At 48.8% G+C, this 22,794-nt stretch overlaps 1 protein-coding gene across 4 annotated transcripts in view; it reads left to right on the forward strand.

Annotated features, from left to right (window-relative positions):
- CD1H11orf49 (chromosome D1 C11orf49 homolog) overlaps nucleotides 1–22,794 on the forward strand; it is a 202,927-nt gene that overhangs the window by 173,650 nt on the left and 6,483 nt on the right. Inside the window, exons 5-9 of one of the 4 annotated variants that reach the window (XM_003993222.6) lie at nucleotides 15,244–15,329; nucleotides 17,331–17,526; nucleotides 18,193–18,302; nucleotides 21,370–21,433; nucleotides 21,706–22,463. In XM_003993222.6, coding sequence (XP_003993271.1) covers nucleotides 15,244–15,329; nucleotides 17,331–17,526; nucleotides 18,193–18,302; nucleotides 21,370–21,433; nucleotides 21,706–21,880 — 631 coding nt within the window. In that variant the 3' untranslated portion in view covers nucleotides 21,881–22,463. Of the gene's footprint in view, nucleotides 1–15,243; nucleotides 15,330–17,330; nucleotides 17,527–18,192; nucleotides 18,303–21,369; nucleotides 21,445–21,627; nucleotides 22,464–22,794 lie in introns of those variants that run through there. The other 3 variants (XM_006937252.4, XM_006937251.4, XM_003993221.5) reach the window with 3 other exon arrangements.

Below are 22,794 nucleotides of genomic sequence, written 5' to 3' on the forward strand. Positions count from 1 at the left end.
TTACCTCACTTAATCCTTATAAAAACTGTTACCTTCCTATTTTACTCAAGAGGAAACTGATATGCCTCAATTAAAAAAAAAAAAAAAAAAGAGGAAATTAAGGCTCAAAGAGGTCAAGTATGTGGCCTGAATTTACTGATAGCTTGTAAGTAGCAGAGGCATGACCTGAACCCAGGGCTGCCTGAATCCACAGACTTTGTCCTTAACCTCCTCACCCTCCTGCCTGCTCATCTTGTGAAATCATTTCTGCGTGGTGGTTTGACCCACTGACACCACAGCTGCACTGGCTACGCTGCACCAAGAACCATCTGAGTCCTTCTGAGGTGAGCCAACCATCCCCTCCGCTGCCAGCGACAGACTCCAGCCTCACACCGGGGCGGGCTGTTCTGCAGTTCACAGCTCACACGCTGATTTGGCTGGTCATGTGCAAAACTTGTTTAGCGGTCACGCGACCAGAATCTTCTTCCCTGCGTTGTCCAGTGGATACTTACCTTTTCCAGTGGCACTTGGCCCCTGGTAAAAGCAGCAATTCGGGTTTTATCATTTTAACTGATCTGCTATCCAAAGGAGATTTAGATTTAGATTTTTTTTTCCATAGTTGACAATAAAATGTGGGCGATTATCTCTTGTAATTTAAGAGCAGCCAGCTGGAGTTACCTTCAGATTTCCAATGATAGTGCCCCTTGAGGTCAGATTATTTTAAGGAAGAGTCAGCCCCAAATTTGGGGGAAAAAAACTCTTAAAGACTGTACTATGATTTCTACATAGCTGAATAATAAAAATCAGCTGTGATCTCTAACTAAAATCTTCCCAGAGAAAAGGAACCGTAAGTGTAAGTAAGCTCCAAGTAAGTGTAAGCTCCATGAGGGCAGGTAGGATCTATACCAGTCTTATTTGCTGCTGGATCCCTGTTGCCCAGACCAGTACCTAGATACGTGCTACACACTCCGTTAAGTGTCTCCCGATTGAATGAACATATGAATGACATCGCTTGTCAGGCATTTTACGTAGTTCAAATAGTCCATGATTCTCAGTAACTCGAAGAACAAACATCAGCCACTGTATCCTATATTCATTTGTTCATTCATTCATTTATATATTCATTAAAAATTTTTAACAGCTTGGGGTTTCTGGTCCAACTCTTGATCTCAGCTCAGGTCTTAATCTCAGGGTCATGAGTACAAGCCCCATGTTGGGCTCTGCATTGGGCTCTGTGCTGGATATGAAGCCTACTTAAAACAAAATTCAATGGGCTTTTATTATAGTCACAGAGTACATTCGTATCCATCAGCACAATCAAGTTTAGAATATTTTAATTGCCCCCAAAAGAAATCCTGCAGTCCTTAGCCACTACTCCCCAATCCTTCCCTCCTCCCCAGCCCTGGGCAACCACTAATCTACTTTCTGTCTCTATAAATTTGCCTATTCTAGACATTTAAAATGAGTGGAATCATATAGTATGTGGTCCTTTGTGACTAGCTTCTTACACTTGGCATAGTGTTTTCACGGTTCACCCATGTTGTAGCAGTACTTCATTCCATCAGGTATTTCTTGAATGCCAGGAGCGATTATGTACACTGGGGATACAGTGATGAATAGATGCTGTTCTTCCCCTCAAGGAGCTTAACATTAGGTGTAGAAGAGGACCCCTTTGGGCCTCAGTCACTGTCTGCCACCACTCTGTGACATCTCACCTTGGTTTCTGTCACTCCAGAATAGTTACTGTCCTCCTTTCCTGGAAGGTTGGTGGCAAGTTAATGAGGGTGACCTTCTGTAGGATTTTCAACCCCTAGCAGCCTCAGCTTTGCACTTGCCCCACCCAACTAACAGACCCTTCCAAACAATTTGATATGTGTAAGCACTCAAGATTAGAAGTAACACCAAGTGGGGCGCCTGGGTGGCCCAGTCGGTTAAGCGTCCAACTTCAGCTCAGGTCATGATCTAACAGTCCGTGAGTTTGAGCTCCGCATCAGGCTCTGTGCTGATAGCTCAGAGCCTGGAGCCTGCTTCAGATTCTGTGTCTCCCGCTCTCTCTGCCCATCCCCTGCTCACGCTCTCTCTCTGTCTCAAGAAAAATAATTAAAAAAAAAAAATAACACCAAGAATGAACTATTGTGACCTCATCAAGATAAAAAGCTTCTGTACAGCGAAAGAAACAATCAGCAAAACTAAAAGGCAACAGTGGAATGGGAGAAGATATTTGCAAATGACATATCAGATGAGTTAGTATCCAAAATCTATAAAGAACTTCTCAAACTCAACACTCAAAAAATAAATAATCCAGTGAAGAAATGGGCAAAAGACATGAATAGACACTCTTCCAAAGAAGACATCCAGATGGCTGACAGACACATGAAAAGATGCTCAACATCACTCATCATCAGGGAAATACAAATCAAAACCACCGTGAGATACCACCTCACACCTGTCAGAATGGCACACATTAACAACTCAGGCAACAACAGGTGTCGGTGAGGATGCAGAGAAGAGGAACCCTTTTGCACTGCTGGTGGGAATGCAAACTGGTGCAGCCTCTCTGGAAAACAGTATGGAGGTTCCTAACAAAATGAAAAATAGAACTACCCTACGAGCCAGCAATTGCACTCTAGGTATTTATCCAAAGAATACAGGTGTGCTGTTTCGAAGAGGCACATGCACCCCAATGTTTATAGCAGCACTATCGACAATAGCCAAAGTATGGAAAGAATCTGAATGTCCATCAATGGATGAATGGATAAAGAAGATGTGGTATATATAGACAATGGAGTATTACTCGGCATTCAAAAAGAATGAAATCTTGCCATTTGCAACTACGTGGATGGAACTAGAGGGTATTATGCTAAGCAAAATTAGAGAAAGATAAATATCACTTCATTCATATATGGAATTTAAGATACAAAACAGATGAACATAAGGGAAGGGAAGCAAAAATAATATAAAAAACAGGGAGGGGGACAAAACATAAGAGACTCTTAAATACAGAGAACAAACTGAAGGTTGCTGGAGGGGTTGTGGTGGGGGGCTAAATGGGTAAGGGGCATTAAGGAAGACACTTATTGGGATGAGCACTGGGTGTTAAACATAGAAGATGAATCACTGGGATCTACTCCTGAAATCATTATTGTACTATATGCTAACTAACTTGGATGTAAATTTAAAAATTTTTTAAATAAAAAAAGAAAAGAAGTAACACAGTCATCTAAAATGCTCGGATTCTTACGATTATTGATACCTACAGACTTCAGCAGCGGTATCCCCCTAGCTGTGGCTGGAAGCAAAGCTTATCCCCTCCAGGAAGCCTGCTGTTTGATAGTCCATGCTGGTAGCAGTGTGAGGGGATTATGGGAATGCAGGTAGAAACAACAGAAGGGCCTAGGACAATCCTCAGGATGCTGGCTATGAAATTAGAGGTGAGGGTCACCTGGGTGGCTCAGTCGTTTAAGCGTCTGACTTTGGCTCAGGTCATGATCTCACGCTTCATGAGTTCGAGCCCAGTATCGGGCTCTGTGCTGACAGCTCAGAGGCCAGAGCCTGCTCCCTGCTTCCGATTCTGTGTCTCCCTCTCTCTGCCCACCCACCCCTGCTCACACACACTCTCTCTCTCTTTCTCTTTCCTCTCTCTCTCAAAAATAAACATTTAAAAATAAATAAAAATAAAAAATAAAATAAAATAAAATAAAAAGAAGTTAGAGGTGAATTCAGAACCAGGGGAAGTTAGTTTGCTCCCTGTGTATTAGGCTTTGTGTCAACCCCGCCTCCCCAATGCCATTCTTTGCTCACTCCACTCCAGCTGGCGTGTGGGTACAAAACTTGTCTATATCCCAGAAAGCGCTTTCTGATGGCTTAAGCTATTCTTACTTTGTCCCAAAGATCGAGATCCCAACTTCCTCACACAAGGCCAGCCTTCTGACCAAATCGCAAATGGAGGTGGTTAGGCCTCCAAGGCAGTTACTGTTGCTAGAAGAGGCATCGCTCTCTCCCATGTCGTGGCTGGGCTTACTTTTCTCAGGGCCCTGAGGTCTGGGGACAGGCCACAGAAGGAGGCTCCAGGCTGCGATGATGTGTGCATGGAAGAATGTAATCCACACGCAGCTGCACAGCAGAGCCTGTTCGGGGGCATGGCGTCTCCACGTGTGCCTGACTCATGGACGGCAAGCACCGCGGCCAGGCCCTGGGGCAGCAGGTGCGAGCCAGAGGCACAGGAAAGATGGCAAATGGGCTGCAAGACAGGCCTAGCCCCCGACGCCCTCCACCTCGCACATTCCTGTAGCAGTGGGGGGGTCATCAGAGGTTTTATCCTTAAATGATCACCACAGCATCTCTGTCTCCCTCCTCCCTGGACCGGGAGGCTTTCCTGAAGGTGAGAAGCACCTTGCCGTGTCTGGCAATTCGAGCCAGACTTCTTGAGTTCAAATCCTGGTTTCACAGTCCACCAGCTTGTGCCCTTGGGAAAGTTGTTTTTTTGTTTTTTTTGGTTTTTTTTGAGCCTCATTCTCCTCATTTATCAAATGGAAATAATAATAGTTGTAATAATTGAAGAAGTACATAATGTGCTTAAAACAATGCCTGGCACAGAGTAAAGTTTCAATGTTAGAAGTAGTAGTCTTAACCCTGACCTATAAGAGCACAAGCATCATAGCATTGGAAAGACCTGGATGTACGTGCCACTGGGGCCCCATTAACTGGATGACCTTGGGGATTTCTCATAACTTCTCTAAGGCTTGTGTCCATATCTGTAAAATGGGGAATAATACTAACTCACTCCGAGGACAGTGTAACTTTCAACAACTAGAAAAAAAATATATTTTATTTTATTTTATTTTATTTTATTTTATTTATTTTTTTAAATATATGAAATTTATTGTCAAATTGGTTTCAAAAAAATATGTATTTTATGAATATATGCATATTAGCACATTGTAGACATTCAATAAGTAAGTTTCTTGCCGTTAAAATAATGTTGGCATTATTATTATTACAGATTTTTTTTATTTTTTTTTCAACGTTTTTTGTTTATTTTTGGGACAGAGAGAGACAGAGCATGAACGGGGGAGGGACAGAGAGAGAGGGAGACACAGAATCGGAAACAGGCTCCAGGCTCTGAGCCATCAGCCCAGAGCCCGACGCGGGGCTCGAACCCATGGACCGCGAGATCGTGACCTGGCTGAAGTCGGACGCTTAACCGACTGCGCCACCCGGGCGCCCCTACAGATTTTTAAAAATAAACAAGAAGAAGGGCGCCTGGGTGGCTCAGTCAGTTAAGCATCCGACTTCAGCTCAGGTCATGATCTCACGGTTTGTGAGTTCGAGCCCTGAATCGGGCTCTGTGCCGAGGCTCGGAGCCTGGAGCCTGCTTCTGATTCTGTGTCTCCCTCTCTCTCTGCCCCCTGCCCCCCGTTCATGCTCTGTCTCTGTCACTCTCTCAAAAATAAATAAACATTAAAAATTTTTTAAAAAATAAAATAAACAAGAAGTTTCTCAGCCCCCTAAGGCAGTTATTTCTGGCCTTTTTTCACTTCAGAACACTCAGAAAATAATATACACATAACAAAAAGTCAGTAAAGATGACTTTGCCCGTGATCAGCCTGCAGGCTCTGGCCTCCTTCCTGCTGGGCCAAGAGGACCCTCACACCTGTAACCCGTTCAGGGTGCAAGTTGACACAGGGTCACCTGCAGGGCTTATTAAACCACGGATGGCAGACTCCATCCCCAGAGTTCAGGGGATCTGAGGTGGGGCTCCAAAACTCATATTTCCAAACACTTGCCAGGTGATGCTAATGGTCATCCACTTTGAGGAGTATTGATTTAGTGCATTGAAAGCCAGTCTGATTCTGGCATTTTAGAATCGATCCCATCAAATGGATTTACATTTCAATCTCTCTCTTGTCATTTTAAAACACAATTTACCTCACATCTCCCTCCCTGAAGGCCAGATTTCTAGTGAGTAATAATATGTGCTAGACACAGACAATGCCTGGAAAACACACAAACTCCTAAGGAATCTAGTTCAGACCTAGTAACTCATCCCAATTTAAGAGGTTCACTTTTCAGCTGGTCCCTGTGTCACAAAGGCAGGACTCAGGTGCTGGAGCCAGACAGCCCTGGATTCAAATCCCAAATTCTTCCAGTAAACTGGCTTATGACAGTGAGCAGTCTCTCTGAGCCTCAGTTTCTTCATCTGTAAAATGGAAATAATGACAACACCTGCCTCATAAAATTGATTTGAGGATTTAATGAGATAATGCATGTAAAATGCCTGTCACACAGCCCTCAAAAAATACTACCTATTTTAGAAAAGTATAACTGGTAAATGGGGATTGATTCCTGTATTCATTTTTCAGCTGTTTCCTAAGCATCTTCTATATGCCAGACTTCACACCGTGCATGACAATACAGCTTTATGCTTTCTTGGTGTCTTTCTTTATGCCTCTCCCCTACAATAGCTTTCTGCCTAGATATCTTCCCCAGCTCTGACTTGCCATCTAACAGTATCACTCAAAAATAAATAAAAACATGAAAAAAAAATTTTTTTCAAGCTTTAAAAAGTTGATCTATAAAGAAGTAATACTTTTTAAAAAATTTTTTTAATGTTTATTTATTTTTGAGACAGAGAGAGACAGAGCATGAATGGGGAGGGTCAGAGAGAGAGGGAGACATAGAATCCGAAGCAGGCTCCAGGCTCTGAGCTGTCAGCACAGAGCCCGACACAGGGCTTGAACTCACGGACTGTGATATCATGGCCTGAGCCGAAGTCGGACGCTTAACCGACTGAGCCACCCAGGCGCCCCTATAAAGAAGCAATATTGCAGAGCAGTAGGGAAAGGGGATCAATTCAAGAAGAATTGATGCGGCAGTTTGTTATTCACATAGGGGAAAATCAAGTTAGATTCCTACTCCATATCATATTCAGAAGTCAATTTCATATTCAGAAGTCAATTTCACATAGATGACAAGCCTAAATATGAAATGCAAAACTAAAATACTCTTAAAAGAGAATAGAGGAAAATATATTTATGGCCAACAAGTAGTAAAAGAATTCTTAAGGTACAAAGAGCCCAAGCCCAGTGGACGAGATTGACCAACTTGACCGCAAAAAAAAAAAAATTGCATTCATTTATTCATTCAGTCAGTGTTCATTGCGAGTACCTTCCAGGTGCTGAGAACAGAGCAGTGAAAAAATACAGTCCTTGCCCCGCAGTAGAGCTGACTTTCTAGGGCAAAGAGAATTGTCAGATAGAAAGCAAGAATTCCCTGATGGCAAATTGAACCCAGCCATCCCTAAACCCCAGGACTACCAGGGAATTAAGAATTAAAATTTTCAGGGGATGCCTGGGTGGCTCAGTTGGTTAAGCATCTGACTCTTGATTTCAGCTCAGGTCATGATCTCCCAGTCTGTGCGTTCGAGTTCTGCATCAGGCTCTGCACTGACAGCATGGAGCCTGCTTGGGATTCTCTCTCTCTTTGTCTCTGCCCCTCCCTCCCTCTCTCTCTCTCAAAATAAGTAAATAAACTTTAGGGGTACCTGGGTGGCTCAGTCAGTTGAGGGTCCAACTTCAGCTCAGGTCATGATCTCACAGTTCTGTGGGTGTGAGCCCAGCATCGGGTTCTACAATGACAGCACAGAGCCTGCTTTGGATTCTCTCTCTCCCTCTCGCTCTGCCCCTCCCCCACTTGTGCACGGGCTGTCTCTCAAAAATAAACAAACATTAAAATTTTTTTAAATAAATTTAAAAAAAGAATTAAAATTTTCAGTTCAACCAAAGATAGCATAAACAAAGCTGAAAGACAAGTGAGAGACGAGAAGAGGAGATTTATGTGTATGTCTAACAACAGATTGGTCTGCAGAATTTTTTCTTCTAAAAAGAGTTTTATAAAGAACTCCTACAAATCAATAAGGAAAAGATGAAGAACCTCAGTAGAAAAATAGCCCAAGGATATGAGCAGGCAATCCACAGAAAACTCTAACAGCTAATAAGCATATGGGCATATTTTCATGCCCAAACTCACTAGTAATCAGGGAAAGGCCAATGAAATTGAGATGCCACTTCACATCAAATGACAAAAATTTTAAAGTCTGATAACACGAGCGTTGGTGAGGATGTGGAACTCTCATAAAGTGCTGGTGGCAGCATAAAGTGGTACTGTCACTTTGGGGCAATGTAGGCAAAGCTAAAGAAGTTCACAGGTGTCCCTTGTTATAAGGAAATATGCAGCGTTATTTGTAGTAGCTCCCACTGGAACGCTCTGCAAGTCCCTCTGCAGAGGAAAGGATAAAGTGCAGCAGCATCATACCATCCACAGAATTCTGTACACCAGCTGAAATGGATACAGGTAGAAATCTATGCACCAACACTGATCTGTCTCAAAACGTCAAGTTCCAGAATGATGTGTAGAGTTTGAAAGCAAGCAACACAAAGCTAGATCATGTTTTAAGAATATAGGCATTTGTGTGAGTTCATGTAGTATTGAGAAACATGTAGAGCGATGCTAAACCGCCAAGTTTCAGTGGTGATTTCAGAGGAAGAAGCGTAGAGGGATGGGATGAGGGAGGGCGCGCAGGTGGCTTGAACGTCATGTGTAACATTTTACAAAGCTTTAAAAATTGAAGCAAGGAGAGCAAAATGTTAAGGTGTATGACGTTGGCCAGGGGTGCACACGTTTTTGTTATGTTCTGGGTAACTTTCTGAAGCTTTAAATATTTCATTTAAAACAAAAGGCACGGGTAGCACTGAGGTAGGGAGCGATGAGTGGCAGGTGAAAAAAGTGTCTAGGGGAAATCGGCAGCCTGGAAAAGAAGCCAGGCTCTCACCAGTCCTGACCTAGAGGAGCTTTGAGAAGCCAGTGGTTCTGGAGTTTAAGGAGTTTGGGGACCAGATGGGGAAATGAGGGCCTCACAGGGCCATGCGTTGGATTTGGTCTTTATCCTAAGAGCGAGGAACAGTTCTCCCCTAACTATAAGGCTTCTTGGGAGGGGCTGGGATAATGGGGTTTGGATGGCTGTTGCTGGGCCTTCCAGCTCTCTGCAGGGTGTAGCGGATGAGGCCTCAGCTTCCAGCCCTCCTGGGGGCAGTCGCTGTGTACTTGCTAACAAACTCCGGGAGTGGGAGAAGGGACAGCGCCACCAGCAGGAAGATGTTATTGCCACTCGAGAGCACAGAGCCTACGTTTTCTTTCCAGGTGCAGCTGTGATTAGAGTCAGAGAGACCTGTGTTTGAATGACAACTCTTGCACTTGTACCTGCAACCTTGGCCAAGTTTCTGAACCTCTGTGTTCTCAGCAAGATATTCATTGGACTTACCTCATAGGATTAGTATGAGCAGGAAATGAAATGATGGCTGTATATTGCTGACACAGTAAACCCCTAATGAATATTAACCATTGTTGTCTTATTGTCTGCACTCTCTGGATCAAGCTTAGGCACTACAGGGCAGCTGGGGTTTGGGGTACCCCAGGCTGGAGCCAGAGGAGAACAATGACCCAGACCTCCCAAGCTCCTCTGCGGGCCTGGACTTGTGGCAGCTTGTGCGACATGGGGGTGCATCCCACACAGTCCAGAAGAGGAAGTGTCACAACCCTAAGGAAGTGTCCCAGGAAACCTCGGCAGCAGCTTCTTCCCCTGACCTGCGGAAGGTGGCCAGAGTGTGGCTTCAACCTCACTCATGGCCGGATACAAAAGGACAGTCCCCCAAGGTGCACTGTGAGCCCAACAGGCTTTGGGACTCACCTCACCCCTGAGAGACCCTGGTCATGTGACCTCCTAAAAGTGGTGCAGCCATGGAAGGTGGCTCTTCTTTCTGGCCCTGGCCGAGGGCTGGCTTCCCCCCAAAGTGGACTCGAAACTGGATAGCTGGCTTCCGCCCGAGAGCCTCTGCGTGGTTGAGTGATGGTAGCACTTACTTCCTCTGAGCTATATTTCTGCTTGCTATTTTGAGTTCTTCCAGCACCTTAAGCCAACTAGAATACACTTATTGATAGCAACTAACACTTGTGAGTGTTCATCATACACTAAGCGCAGGACATCATAGGGACTTTTCACAAGAATCCCATAAAATAGGAATTATGATTATCTCCTCTTCTCAGATGAGGATAATGAAGCTCAGAGAGAAAAGATAATGTGGCCAGTGAGTGGTGGAGCTGGGATTTGATCCCAGGGCTGCTAACCCAGAACTGTAGGTAAACAGGTGCGGCTCATGTCATTTGTCTAAGGACACTGACCCGGGGGTGAATAGAAAGTTGGCAAGTTGGTAGATTCAGACTGGAAGCTATTGCTTCCCTGGCACCCACTTAACGCCCAGCCAGCCAGCCCATCCCAGCTGTTGGAAGTCAGCAAGGGAGGGAGAGAAGGGCCAGCCCCCCGGGATTAGCTCTGACCCTGCCAAGTGTTCTTTCTTCATTCCAGTTGCCTGCCCTGGACTCCACCCTTCACATGGTTCTGCTCAGAGCCAACCTGAACTGGACTGCCTTTACTTCTCTCCCACAGTCCCTCTCTCTAGTCCTAAGGCACGGCCTGGAAGGATCCTTCCGTGATCCAATAGATTTGTACAGACTCTTGTTGGCAACAGCGCCTTGTTGGCTCCACCTCAAAGCAGTGGCCGCCCGGCTCCTCCAGGTGTCAGAAGCAGCTGGCACGTTAGCAGGAGGCCTCTGGCAGGAAGGGGTGTTGAGCCAACTGCCATCAACTGGAGAACAGCACATGTGGATGACCTCGTTTCCAAGAGATTCCTTTGTGAGCCCTCTGGGAGTGTTGACAAGTTTGAGTTCAGGATGAAGGAGCTGCCCACAGGACCGAGGGCCCACAGCCGGGGGTCGTCCCTGTCACCAAAAGCAAAGACAGACCTGTAGCCTCCTGCCTGCCTTGTCACAGTTCTTCCGAGATTCCAGTGCCAGATGCCCAGAATTTTCATGGGTCAGAGCAGTAGTTTGGAGATGGACACTGCAACATAGGATGCTTCTAAGAGCATTTTTCTAAGTCTTTCAGACTTTTCTGCAGCCACAGTCCTCCAAACAGCAAACTTCAGAACCAGCACTAACGGAAAAACTGTTAGTTCTGGCCACCCTGGGGACGACACAGTCTGTCAGAGCTGGAGGAAGCGCTCTCATGCCTTTTGAGTAGTACAAACCTTCAGGCTTCTGCTTGAATATCTCTAGCAACAGGCAGCTCGCTCCTTCACAAAGCAGCCATAATCCCAGAGCTGGGCAGTTTGGAGGTCTTCCAGAACCAAGCTTTCGATCCCTGTGACATCTTCCTCAGGGGCAGGCCTTCAAGAGTCAGGTCTCAGCCTGTGCTTCTTCCTTAGTTCTCTTCTAAGCTGAAGGATCAAAATGCAGTCATTTGTCTGATATCATGGTTTGTAGACTCACTAGCACTCTGACCCCCTCTTCCGTGACTCTAGTTTATTCCCCTTAAATGGACTGTCCAGAACTGAATGTAGTATCCAGGTGTCTCCTGGAGAGGAGAAAAGAAAAGAGTACTGAGGCCCCTCTTCTCCGTTTAGCCACATATTTACTGAGTGCCGACTATGGGCCCTGCACACGCCAGGCCCTGGAATCAAGCAACAAGCTGAGAAACAGAGTTATCACCTGGAGATCTCATAGTCTGCGGGCAAAGACAAACACGAATAGTGTGAGGAGGTCACAGAGAACCGTGGAAGCTGGTAGCGGGGAGGCCAACCTCTCCCTAGCCTGGAGTGGGGAAGGCTTCCCAAAGAGGCGTGATGTGAAGAATGAGTGGGCATCAGATAGGTGGGGAGGGTGGCATGAAAGGCCCAGAGCATCACAGGTAGAAGGACTGGCTGGTCTGAAGGGCATGAGGAAGGAGGGAGCACTGGGGAGAATGTTAGGGTCAGTGTGGAATACAGCGAGGGAGGCTGCCTGTGGCCTCCGGTGCATCTAGAGGGGTGGGGGGTGAGGGGAGACGGAGCAGATCACGTGGACTCATAAGCCAGGATAAGAGTGGCAGATCTTGTTCTAAGGTCAATGGGAAGCCCATGAAGGGCTTTAAACAGAATTGTAGAGTGGTCAAATTCACATCAAAAAAAAACCATTTTTGTGACCACAGTGTGGATACTTAAGTAGAAGGAGGCAAGGGTAGTTGCAGAAAGCCAGGCAGAAGGTCATCCAGTGGCCCACGAGAAAGACACGGAGGCGGGCACGGGCGGTGGCTGTGGAGGTGGCCAGCAGTCAGCAGATTCAGGAGACATGTTAGGGTGGGATTGCTGGACCTGGAGAGTGATTGCTGTGGGTCGGGCAAGGGAGGCAGTTTCCAGGAAGTCCGGAGGACTCCCAGGTCTCTGGCTGAGCAGAGTAAGGGGTGGTTTTGCCGTTCATGAAAGCTGAGATCCAGTTGGCTTTTTTGGCAGTCAGTCGCACTGCCTGCAGTCAAGAAAACCCCTCTGTCCTCTGCACGCGTGCTGCTGGGATCCGGCCCCATGTCCCTCAAAAAGAGAGCCCCTGCCACTGTCTGCCTCCCCCAGCCACCCTGCTGGTCCCTCGTGACCAGTGTCCGTTTCAGCCCACCGGAGAGCCAGGGTCGAGACCAGCGCGCACACAGGGCTGAGGCTGACAGGCTCACATGGTGGGTCTCCTGCCCTCTGACGGCTGTGCTCTCCCTCCTCCCCAGCTGCCTGTCTTAGAAGAGGCTGCTAATGTTCATAGTTCAGAATGGCCGCGGACAGAAGGCTGCAGGCCAGTTCCGAAGCTGGAAGGGCGGGCCTGTTTGCAGCTTCTTGTCCTCTCTGTGGCTGAGAGACGACGATGCTTATGGCAATTGCCTTCAAAGCCCTGGTGTGGCAGGGCCTGTCTCGGGAGCATGCTGATTAGCAAGAATTACAACTTCTGGAATTAGACAGTGGTGGTGGTTGCACAACTTTGTGAATATACTAAAACACACCGTACACTTTTAAAGGGATTTTATGGTACTTGAATTATATCTCAGTATAAATGAAGAAATAGATAAAGAAAGATACAGTGCGTGGAGGTAATTGCTATAAACAGGAGCACTGGGTCCAGGTTGATGATAAGGAAGAGAAGCCAAGTAACATCTTCAAAGGCTTTGACTCCCCTTTGTGGTTTCCTGCTTGGGGACGTTCTCAGCCCAGTGCTCTTCCCTAGTAATTAACTTCAGGCCATTCGGGTTCTTAGCCGTCCTGGGAGGAGGGCAGGAAGGAAAGGTCACTGGCGTCCTTCCTCGGGGACCTTTTTCTTCTCTGCTGAGCCTGGACGGAAAAACTTTGGGGTGGCTCTACCCTGCCTGAGTGCTCTGGGAGAGCCTGCTCTTCCTCTGAAGTTTGGGTGTCTTTGCTAACCCCGGTCTGCCCTACGCCACTTCTCTCTGCCCTTTAGCGCCTCTCCCTCCCAATCCGGATATCAGAATCTGGGCTCTGTGCCCTCTCGCTTCCTTTTTGCCTGCCTGGGTTCTCATGGGTTAGAAGAAATGGGGGCAACTACCTGGTCTGTGGCTCAGCATTTGGTCCGAAGAGCTGCTGATCGAGGGACCAGGGCGCCCTCCTGTGACCATCAGCAGCATTGCTCCTTCCCGCCCTCTGGCCTTGAATTTTTGCAGCTAGAATTTGAATGCTCAACTCTGGTAGTTGGGGCAGCCTTTTTCTTCCCCAAGAGATGCATGAGGAACAGTAAGCCCTTAAAATATAGGAGAAAAGAAAGAAGATAAGTTAACCACAGAAATTAAGGAATAAAATGTTAGTGTTTATATTCTGTATCTTTATTTTAAAAGAAGCAGTGTGATCTAATGGAAAGTCCCATGGCCTGTGGAGTCGAGCAAACTCATCAGCTATGTGGTCTCAGCAAGGTGACCTCTCTGCTTAGTCCCCTCACCTGTAAAATGTACATAATTGCAAGGCCTACCTCATAGGAATGTTGTGAGGGAAAATTTAATATAGTTAAATACCTTGCACAGTTGCCTGCTATGAAGTAGGTACTCAGTACGTGCTGCTTCTATTGTTGTCGTTATTAGAACTAAAGACTAAGAGGGGCACCTGGATGGCTCAGTAAGTTAAGCATCCAACTCTCAATCTCAGCTCAGGTCTTGGTCTCAAGGTTGTGAGTTCAAGCCCCATGCTGGGCGTGGAGCCTACCTTAATAATTAATACAGACAGACAGACAGACTAGATATAGGAGCATTTTCTCTCTCCACGGAGATCTGAAACCAGGGCCAGCTGCCTTGCATAGTTGCAGGGGCACCTTACGTTATATTCCCTCTAAAGCCTCCCCCCCCCCCCCCCCCGCCAGAGCAGTACTGGCTGGCTGTCTCTGGAGCTGATCCAGGTGCCAGTTTGGGGATCCTCTGACACAAGGAGGTAAAGATTAACAAAAATACACAAGAGAGCAGAATAAAACAGTTTTGTAAAAAAGGAAAGATAAGGCCAGTCGGGCCAGTCAGAAACAGGTTGGGGGCCCCTCTCCCCTTCAGCAGATAGCTTTGGCACCCTGCCTGGCACATGGATAGAGCCCAGCAAGTGCTAATTTCCTTCCCTTCCTGCGCCCTCCTGGATGAGACCCTGAGCATGGTATGAACATGGCCATGGTCTGATCAGTCAGATGGTTTTCTTCCTATGAGGTGGGAGGGCCTGGAGATGAGAACCCAGGGGGTGGTCCGCTTGTGGGAGCAGAGAGCAAGGAGAGGCATGGCCGCCACGGCGTCACAAGACAGGGTGTGTTCTTTGACCCTCTCAAGTGCAGAGGCCCCGGTAGCTCTCTACCCTCTTCCCTTGTCTGCCTTCTGTGTCCCAGGACGGAGGTGCCTGTAGTCGCTTAGGCCCTTGGAAGCTTATTAAATCTCAGTGCCACTTGCCAAGACCCCTTTAAGCTTCCTGGCTGTTCTTTTTGCCTTTTCTGCCCAGTTGTATTTATTCTGAACTAAATGGTCCTCACTGCTGGATGAAAGGATTTACTGCTTAAGTATATGAAAAGAAATCTTGGCTGTATTACAGTTGCACCTCTCCTTGCTGCCCCCCGCCTCCTTCCTCCCCATGCTCCATCCGCTAGCTGGTGCCACAGAGACTGACCCGGGAGCCTGTCCTTGGTCGTGTGCTCAGTTCAGCTTGGTGGCAGAGCCCAAGTGATGGAGAAGTGAGGTGACTGGGAGGAGCTGGCTTTGGGGACCTTTCCCGAGTGTCTTGCTGTAGCCCCAGAAAGACTGTAGCCCCAGAAGGAGCTCGCTGACGTGCTCCCCATCCCCACCCCCAGACACATTCTCTCACATCTTCTCTCTCTTTCCCCCCTCAGGATTGTGCTCATGGATGACGCCATGGACTGCTTGATGTCTTTCTCAGATTTCCTTTTTGCCTTCCAGATCCAGTTTTACTACTCAGGTGAGAGCTTTCCAGGGCCCCATGTGGCTCCTGCCAGGGCCACATCTGCCTGTCCTGCCCTGGTACCCTTTCCATCTGGTGCCTGGCACACACATTTCCCTCCCCCACTCCCATCGGTGGAAGCATGCTTCGCCACGGGGCCCGGGCAGGATGTCTAGTTCCCACAGGCGGTCACAAGATTCAGTCTGCGGAGCCTACTCTCTCCGCCTCCTCAAGTCACGGAAGACCGCTGTGTTTGCAGTCAGCAGTGCGGCAAGTCCATCTGGGTGATAATGGCAATGACTAGAACAATGCACGCTACTGTAACAGTACGCAACAGATTCACCATTTATGGAGAACTTGCCATGTGCCAGGCAGAGCACTGACTTTAATCCTTATGACAGCCCTAAGAGATGGGTCCTGTCAGAGATAAGCTTAGAGGTGAGGAGCCAAAGTCTCAGAGCTAGTGAGTGGTGGAGCCCAGACCCGAACGGAAGGCCCATTCCAGAGCCGGTCCTCTTAGGCGCTGTGCTGTATCACTGCCGCCAGGGGGCAGTGATCTCCCTTGGCCCCGACTCCCGTGTGTGTGCACACATCCTCCCACCCACACAACTTTTAATAAGCAGACACCAGTCCTGTCTCACTCACATGCCCGTTCTGCTTCCCATACACACCAGCTGTGCCCTTCAATCCTTTCTGGAATCAGGTGTAATAGAAATAGATGAATAAATACAAACGGACACCAGCTCCCACAGAGCACACAACGACATCTAATGGGGTGTCGGGTTCAGAAATTGCTGACTGTGTCCGTAAACAAACTTGTTTCAAACGGGCTCTTCCAGTAAACAGAAGGCTGTCCTTGGAGCCTGGACATGGCCTCCCTGCCAACCGGTGGCCCCAGCCAGCCCTGGCCTCTCTCAGGCGCCACATTCTGTTTTCTTGATGGCAGCCCAAGGGCCTGAACCAGCAGGGGCTGGAGCCTGGGGTCTTGCCACCTGCTCTTAACAGCTGCAGGCATCTATTTCCCATTTCCCTGAAGCTCCTGGGCCCTGGAGAAGGAGGAGCTGTGTCTGGGAGATCCTTCCGGGCCTTCTCGCAATGCCCCAGGGCCGGCCAGCAGCAGTGTGTGCCAGTCAGCGGTGAAATGGGCCACAAGTCACTGGTTACTAACACTGGCTCGACTCCTAACATTTGCAAACACTTCCAAATGTGTAACAAATGAGCAGCTTGTGGCGTTCTTTTCCACCCTGGTATTCCGCCATGCTTTCCGGAGTCAGAGAAGCAAGCGGCCTCGCAAGGGAGATGGGGCTCACCAGTGGAAGTGTGCACACGTTAGCTCTTTAAAGAGTACGTGTAGGGCGCCTGGGTGGCTCAGTCAGTTGAGCTTCCGACTACGGCTCAGGTCATGATCTCACGCTTGTGAGTTCAAGCCCCACCTCGGGCTCTGTGCTGACAGCTCGGGCCTGGAGCCTGCTTCAGATTCTATATCTCCCTCTCTCTCTGCCCCTCTCCCTGCTCATGCGCTCATGCTCGCTCGCTCTCTCGCTCTCTCTCTCAAAAATAAAGAAACATTAAAAAAAAAAGTATGTATAGAATTTAATATGTGCCCAGCACTGTGTTAGGTGCTGGGGCAGGAAGGCTGACAAGGCACAATCCCTACCTTTATACACGGATCTTCCGCTCCAGCTGGAAGGCAGAGCAAACAATTTTTCAGAAAATTCATGGTTGGAAAAGCGCTACAAAGAAGCACAGGGTGCTCTGAAAGTATGTAATAGGGCCTCTACTTGGTCTAGGAACAAGTCCCCGGAGGAGGGACACTGAGCTGAAACACACGTTCATATCATTGCTCATGAGTGCGGTGGTCACACGAGGTTGAGGGCTCCTGCTCCCAGCCACCAAGCACTGAGCGCCAAGGCTGGGGAGGAGCTGAGTTAACAGGAAAGGAAGGATCCAGTGAAGGGACGAAGTGTGTCCTCCTTGCCTGACCTGCCCACCCCCTCCCTCCCCAATCATGGTACTCAGAATTCCTGGAGAGCGTGGCTGCTATCTATCAGGACCTGCTGGCAGGCAAGAACCCCAACACAGTGATTGTGCCAACATCATCCAGTGGGCAACACCGCCAGCGACCTACCTTGGGCGAGGCTAGTATGTTGGAGGGAGTGGAGGCATCACTGTTCTACCAGTGCCTGGAGAACTTGTGTGACCGGCACAAGTACAGGTAAGAAATGGGTACGTAGACCCCCCACCTCAGCCCCAGGGACTGTGGGCTGCTGGCTCTGGAACAGATCTCTAGCAGATGTTCTGATGGATCCGGGGCTTCTAGAGCCCTTGATGGTCATATATAAATGAGGACAGTGCCATCCGCCCCAGACCGGGCTGTTGACCAAACAACATCCCAGGTGGCTCACTTAGGGAAGATCACTTCCACTTCCAAGCTGTAGATGACCAGCTTGGGCCCCTTCTCCTTGCCAGGAGATAGATTGGCCTTAGCTTCATAGAGAGAAGGGGAAAACATTCACTGTACAAAGAATTCACTCTGCAGAGAGGGAGGGTTAAGCTGTCCCGTGTAGCACGAAGTCTCCTTAGAGACAGAGCAGCCAGTTTATGGTCTCCTCCAAGATGTGGTTGCCATCCATTGCCTCTTCCCTGTTCCCTCCCTCCCACTCCCCTAGTGAAAGCTGTTAGGCAACATGCCAGCCCTTTCTGTCCACAGTCAAGGCCTTGCTTCTAGAGATCTGCCATGTTCCTCCAGGGTTTTAGGACCCCCAGAGAACACAGGGTCCCTCAGTCCCAGCTTTGGGCATCCTCCTAAGCCTTAAAGTATGGATGAAAAGATGTCAGACTTGCTAGTCTTTGAATCTCGTATCTGTATTCTCCCTTCTAGCTGTCCACCCCCAGCACTTGTCAAAGAGGTACTAAGCAATGTTCAGAGACTGACCTTCTATGGATTCCTTGTGGCTCTTTCAAAGCATCATGGAATCAACCAAGCCCTGGGTAAGCCAGAGCTAGCTATGGCTAGCCTCTCCTGCTCCCCCAACACTAAGCCACGTAGGAGCCAGCCGCTATTGGCAGACATGGTCCCATGAAGGAGGGGGGACATCACCACCTGCACCGTGACTTCTCAGGGCCAGACTCTTGAGACCTAGGGAGCCAGAACGTGCACAAGAAAGACTGTGCCCTCTTAGGCCTCTCACACTCCCATGGTAAGGGACAGCCTTCCCCGCCCAAAGCCCTGCCCCAACATGAAGCAGCCTCTCTGTGGCAGAGGTGTGGCCGGCCCCTCCCCAGAGAATCCCCAGCTCTGCTTTGGGGAGTGGCCTGCAGGTTGGGCAGACACAGGGCTATTTACTGGGTGGCTTTGGAGATTATATATCAAAGAGACCTGAATCCCTTTTGTAAGCAGGGCAAAGGTGTGTCTGGGGAGGCCTTTTTTCCCAGCTGGAAAGAAAAAAGAAAAAGAAAAACAAAAAACAAAAAACCTGATTAATCTGAAAGGGAGCAAAAAAGGGGGGAGAGAGAGGACTGTACTGGCCTAGTTTTTCCTGTCTGTCGTCTATTCTCACTGGCTGGCCTTCTCCACCCACCCCACTCTTCTCCCTCTCACACCTGCTGCTCTCCCAAGGGAAGAGCCACCCGGCCACCATCCACCAGAGCTGGAGGGACTGTTATTTGTCTCGCTCTTCAAGAGGTATCCAGGTGTGTTTGAGGCCCCAGGTTCCTGAGTCTCAAAAAACACATAACCTTCCCCTTCCTCCGGCCACTTGAGGGAATGGGGTCAAGGGAAGGGAATTTAACATTCTTTAAATGCCAGCCATTGTAGGCCTAGTACAAACTAGTTGCTTTAGATCTTATGTGGTATGAAGCCTGCTGGGGATGCACACGGGATGCACACAGCAGGACTGATGGAGGGCTCACTGAGGCGTGATGCTACCTAGCAGCCTCGTTATTCTGAGTTGATGCTTGGGGTGTGCATGAGCCTACGGACCCCTCAACTAAGTGACGCTGTCGCCAAGACCACCGGCTGGACCAGAGTAGAAAGGCAAATAGGAGTCAGAAGTCAAGAGTAAGGGGACAGCAGGTGGTGTTGGCTTAGGGTTTCTTTCATACACCTAGGTAACTGACTGCCCTGCCTCCCTTTCCACCAATCAGCCCATAGGAAGAGAAAGGAAAAGCTAACTAGGTAAGATCACAGCCTGGACTAACCCCACGTGCTCGCTTTTTCTAGGGCCTTTAAAAAGGGCAATCGCTCAGTCAACCACTTTTACCAACACTAATGCCGGGCTGGGTTGAGTGGGAGATGGAGAGAAGCATTGCCCTCACCTGCATCTCCAGTGTAGGAACTAGAGATCTGGAGATCCCCAGGGTGGAGCCAGTTGTGGAGAAGGGTTGTCCTGTTCCTTAGTCCTCAAGGCACCCGCCCCCCCACACACACACACATTCATGCACACAAAATGAGAGGGCTCTGAGGGACACACTTTGAACCTCTAAGGAAGAGCAAAAGGGGCCAGGAGGCATCATCTGAAAAGCTCTGGAAAAGTAGGGAATTGGACTGGAGCCAGATGGTAAGTTTAAGATTGTGGCTTTCTGGACACCAGCATTGTTAACTGCCAAATCTATGTCCTGACCACCAGTGGGCTTTTCCCCTCAACAGTTTGCTGGCGAGAATCTTTCCATCTGCAGACTTCAGCTCCCCCTTCCCTCCACTGTTAACGGCTCCAAGGAATATCCAAGACTGTCTCCTCTCACCATCCCCAGTATCAAAGCATTACTTCCTTTGGTTTGTAGCTGAGGGAACCAGCTCAGAGAGATTGCGGCTGAGCAGAGATGAGGCAGATCCCACCCCCCACCCCCCACCCCCACCTGGCAGCTCCCCGCCATGCAAGACTTTGGTCTGATTCTGACCCAGCCTTCTCTTCTCACCCCCAAGACCATCTTGAGGAGCTAAGGCACCAATATTAACCATTCTGTATCCAAAGTGAGGTCACTCTGATTTGGGGGCACAAAACTAGATAATTTCTGGTTTGGGGGGATTAGCTGGCCCATACTCTGTGTCTCTGGCTCCTTTTCAGCCCAGTATCTGGGGACTCAAGGAAGGAACTGAGCCCCCTACACAGCTCACAGCCCACCACCTAATCTTGGAAGGAGATTGCCCTGTTGGTGCAGTGACCTTGAGGTTTGGGGATGTCTCATAGCTGTGATTCTTGTCCCGAGTTGGAGAGGGTAGGCACAGGTTCACTGAATTTATAAGTAGCCCCAACTTCCTGCCCCCACAGTAGTTCTCGTTTTAAACTTTTCTTAAGAGCTCTTCCCTTTGAACAAGTCACGGGATTAAAAGATACAGCACAGGGAACACAGCCAATGATACTAGAATAGTGCTGTATGGTGACAGATGGTAGCTACACTCGTGGTGAGCACAGCATAATGTGTAGAGACGGTGAGCCACTATGTTGTACACCTGAAACTAATGTAACATTAGGTGTCAACTATACTTAAAAATAAAAAGAATTTTTTTTGAAAAATTTTTTAGACTCTTTTTTTTAACGTTTATCTATTTTTGAGACAGAGCATGAACGGGGGAGGGTCAGAGAGAGGGAGACACAGAATCTGAAACAGACTCCAGGCTCTGAGCTGTCAGCACAGAGCCCGACGCGGGGCTCGAACTCACGGACCGCGAGATCGTGACCTGAGCTGAAGTCGGCCGCCCAACCGACTGAGCCACCCAGGCACCGCTAAAAAGAATTTTTTTTTTAAGGGACACCTTAGGGTGCACCAAGGGGCTCAGTCAGTTGTGTCCAACTCTTGATCTCAGCTCAGGTCTTGATCTCAAGAGTCGTGAGCTCAAGCCCTGAGTTGGGCTCCATGCTGGGTGTGGAACCTACTTTAAATTTTTTTTAGAAAGAGCTCTTTCTTAAATCTTTTCGATCAGCCCTCCCCGGGTCAGCAGAGTAGGTAGACATGAAGGTGAGGGGCATGGAGGCACCTGCTGGGAATGGAGCTGTCTGACTGGAGCCTGCCTGAAAGACACTCAGAGTAAGTTTTGTGCCCCCCAATTTTGTCCTAGGAGCTTTGCCTGACAAAGGAGACCTAATGCACGACCCAGCCATGGATGAGGAGCTGGAACGACTGTAAGTGTCAGGTGGGAAGAGGCTGCCCCCTTGTGGGAAGGCTATACCTCAGTCGGACCTGGCAGTGTCCTATTGTGGGTGACAGTGCTTGTCCGCAACATCCCCATCATTCAGGGAAGGGTTTGGGTGCCAGCAGAGGCCTGAGGTAGCCTCTCTTTGAGTCCTTTGGGAATACAGCCCATGGTTTCATCCAGATTCAAGAGTGAGCATGGAGGTCCTGGTCTCTAGAGAGGAAGCACCTGGCTGCCTTCTGGGCTTCTTCCCTCCTTCAGGCTTGTCCAGATCCCAGGCCTGGTCAACTCGGCCACTGCCAATCCGGAGGCCAGCTGCCTGCCTTCCCGAACCCCTCCCCGGGTTGGCTCCCCCTGGAGACCCCTCCATCATGCCCGCAAGATGGATGCAGAGAGCGATGGCTCCACTGAAGAGACAGACGAGTCCGAGACTTGAGTCTGAAGGGTCCTGTCCACAACGCCTGTATCCAGCTCCCACCTACCTAGCCCTTGGGACTCCCAGCCATCCTCCTCTCCCACTCCTGTGCCATGCTGCCCTCTGCTGGTGAAAAGCTTGAATAACAACAGCCCAAGCCCAAAGACCAGCCAGAGGGGTTCTGGTATCAGCCAAGCCAAGCAGTGACCCTGAAAAGTAACAGCCTACTCTCCTTGGCCCTGTCAGCCTCTGTGCTTTAGGCAGGCCCCAAGCTGACAGCAGACTGAGCTGAAGCCACCAGGAGGTGACTTGGCTTTAGTCTTTTGCTGACAGTCCCCGCATAAAGGTGGTCTCCTCACAGCAACTCCAGGAAGGGGAGAGACCATGAATAACCATGCAGGGCCTTGCATGGTCAAGGGCAACACCAGTGATGCAAGTATGGGGTGGACATAAACATGGTGGCCTTCTGCTGGAGGAAGAGCCACTACCATGATAGGATGAAGGGTAGGCAAGAAGACAATTCCACTTTCAAAAACTGCTTCAAGCCTCCTCTGTGTCTAATAGTTAAGTATGTTAAATGAATAAAGTCCCTTGTATCCAGTAAGTGGTGAGTCTAAAGCCACTACACTGAGCGGGTGAAGGGAAGGGGCGAGTTTGGGTTTTGGGTGCTGAGTCCCAGCTATCCTAGCAGGACTGGGAGGCAGGGGCCAGAGGACCACTCAAGCCTGGAGACGAGCCTCAGATGAGCCAAGAGGGATTCAACTCGGGCACAGGACAGCAGCCTCTCAAAGGAAAGATGCTCACAGCTGGAATGGGCCTTCAGAAAACAAGCCCAGAGGGTTCGAGGCCAGGTTCAGAACTCGAAAGACGCTGACCCCAAAGGGTTAGCACTGCAGAGTCTTCTAGCCAGAGTTTCATTAAGCATTTGTTAAGCA

Source organism: Felis catus, chromosome D1 (genome assembly GCF_018350175.1).
Source record: "Felis catus isolate Fca126 chromosome D1, F.catus_Fca126_mat1.0, whole genome shotgun sequence".
NCBI lineage: Eukaryota > Metazoa > Chordata > Mammalia > Carnivora > Felidae > Felis > Felis catus.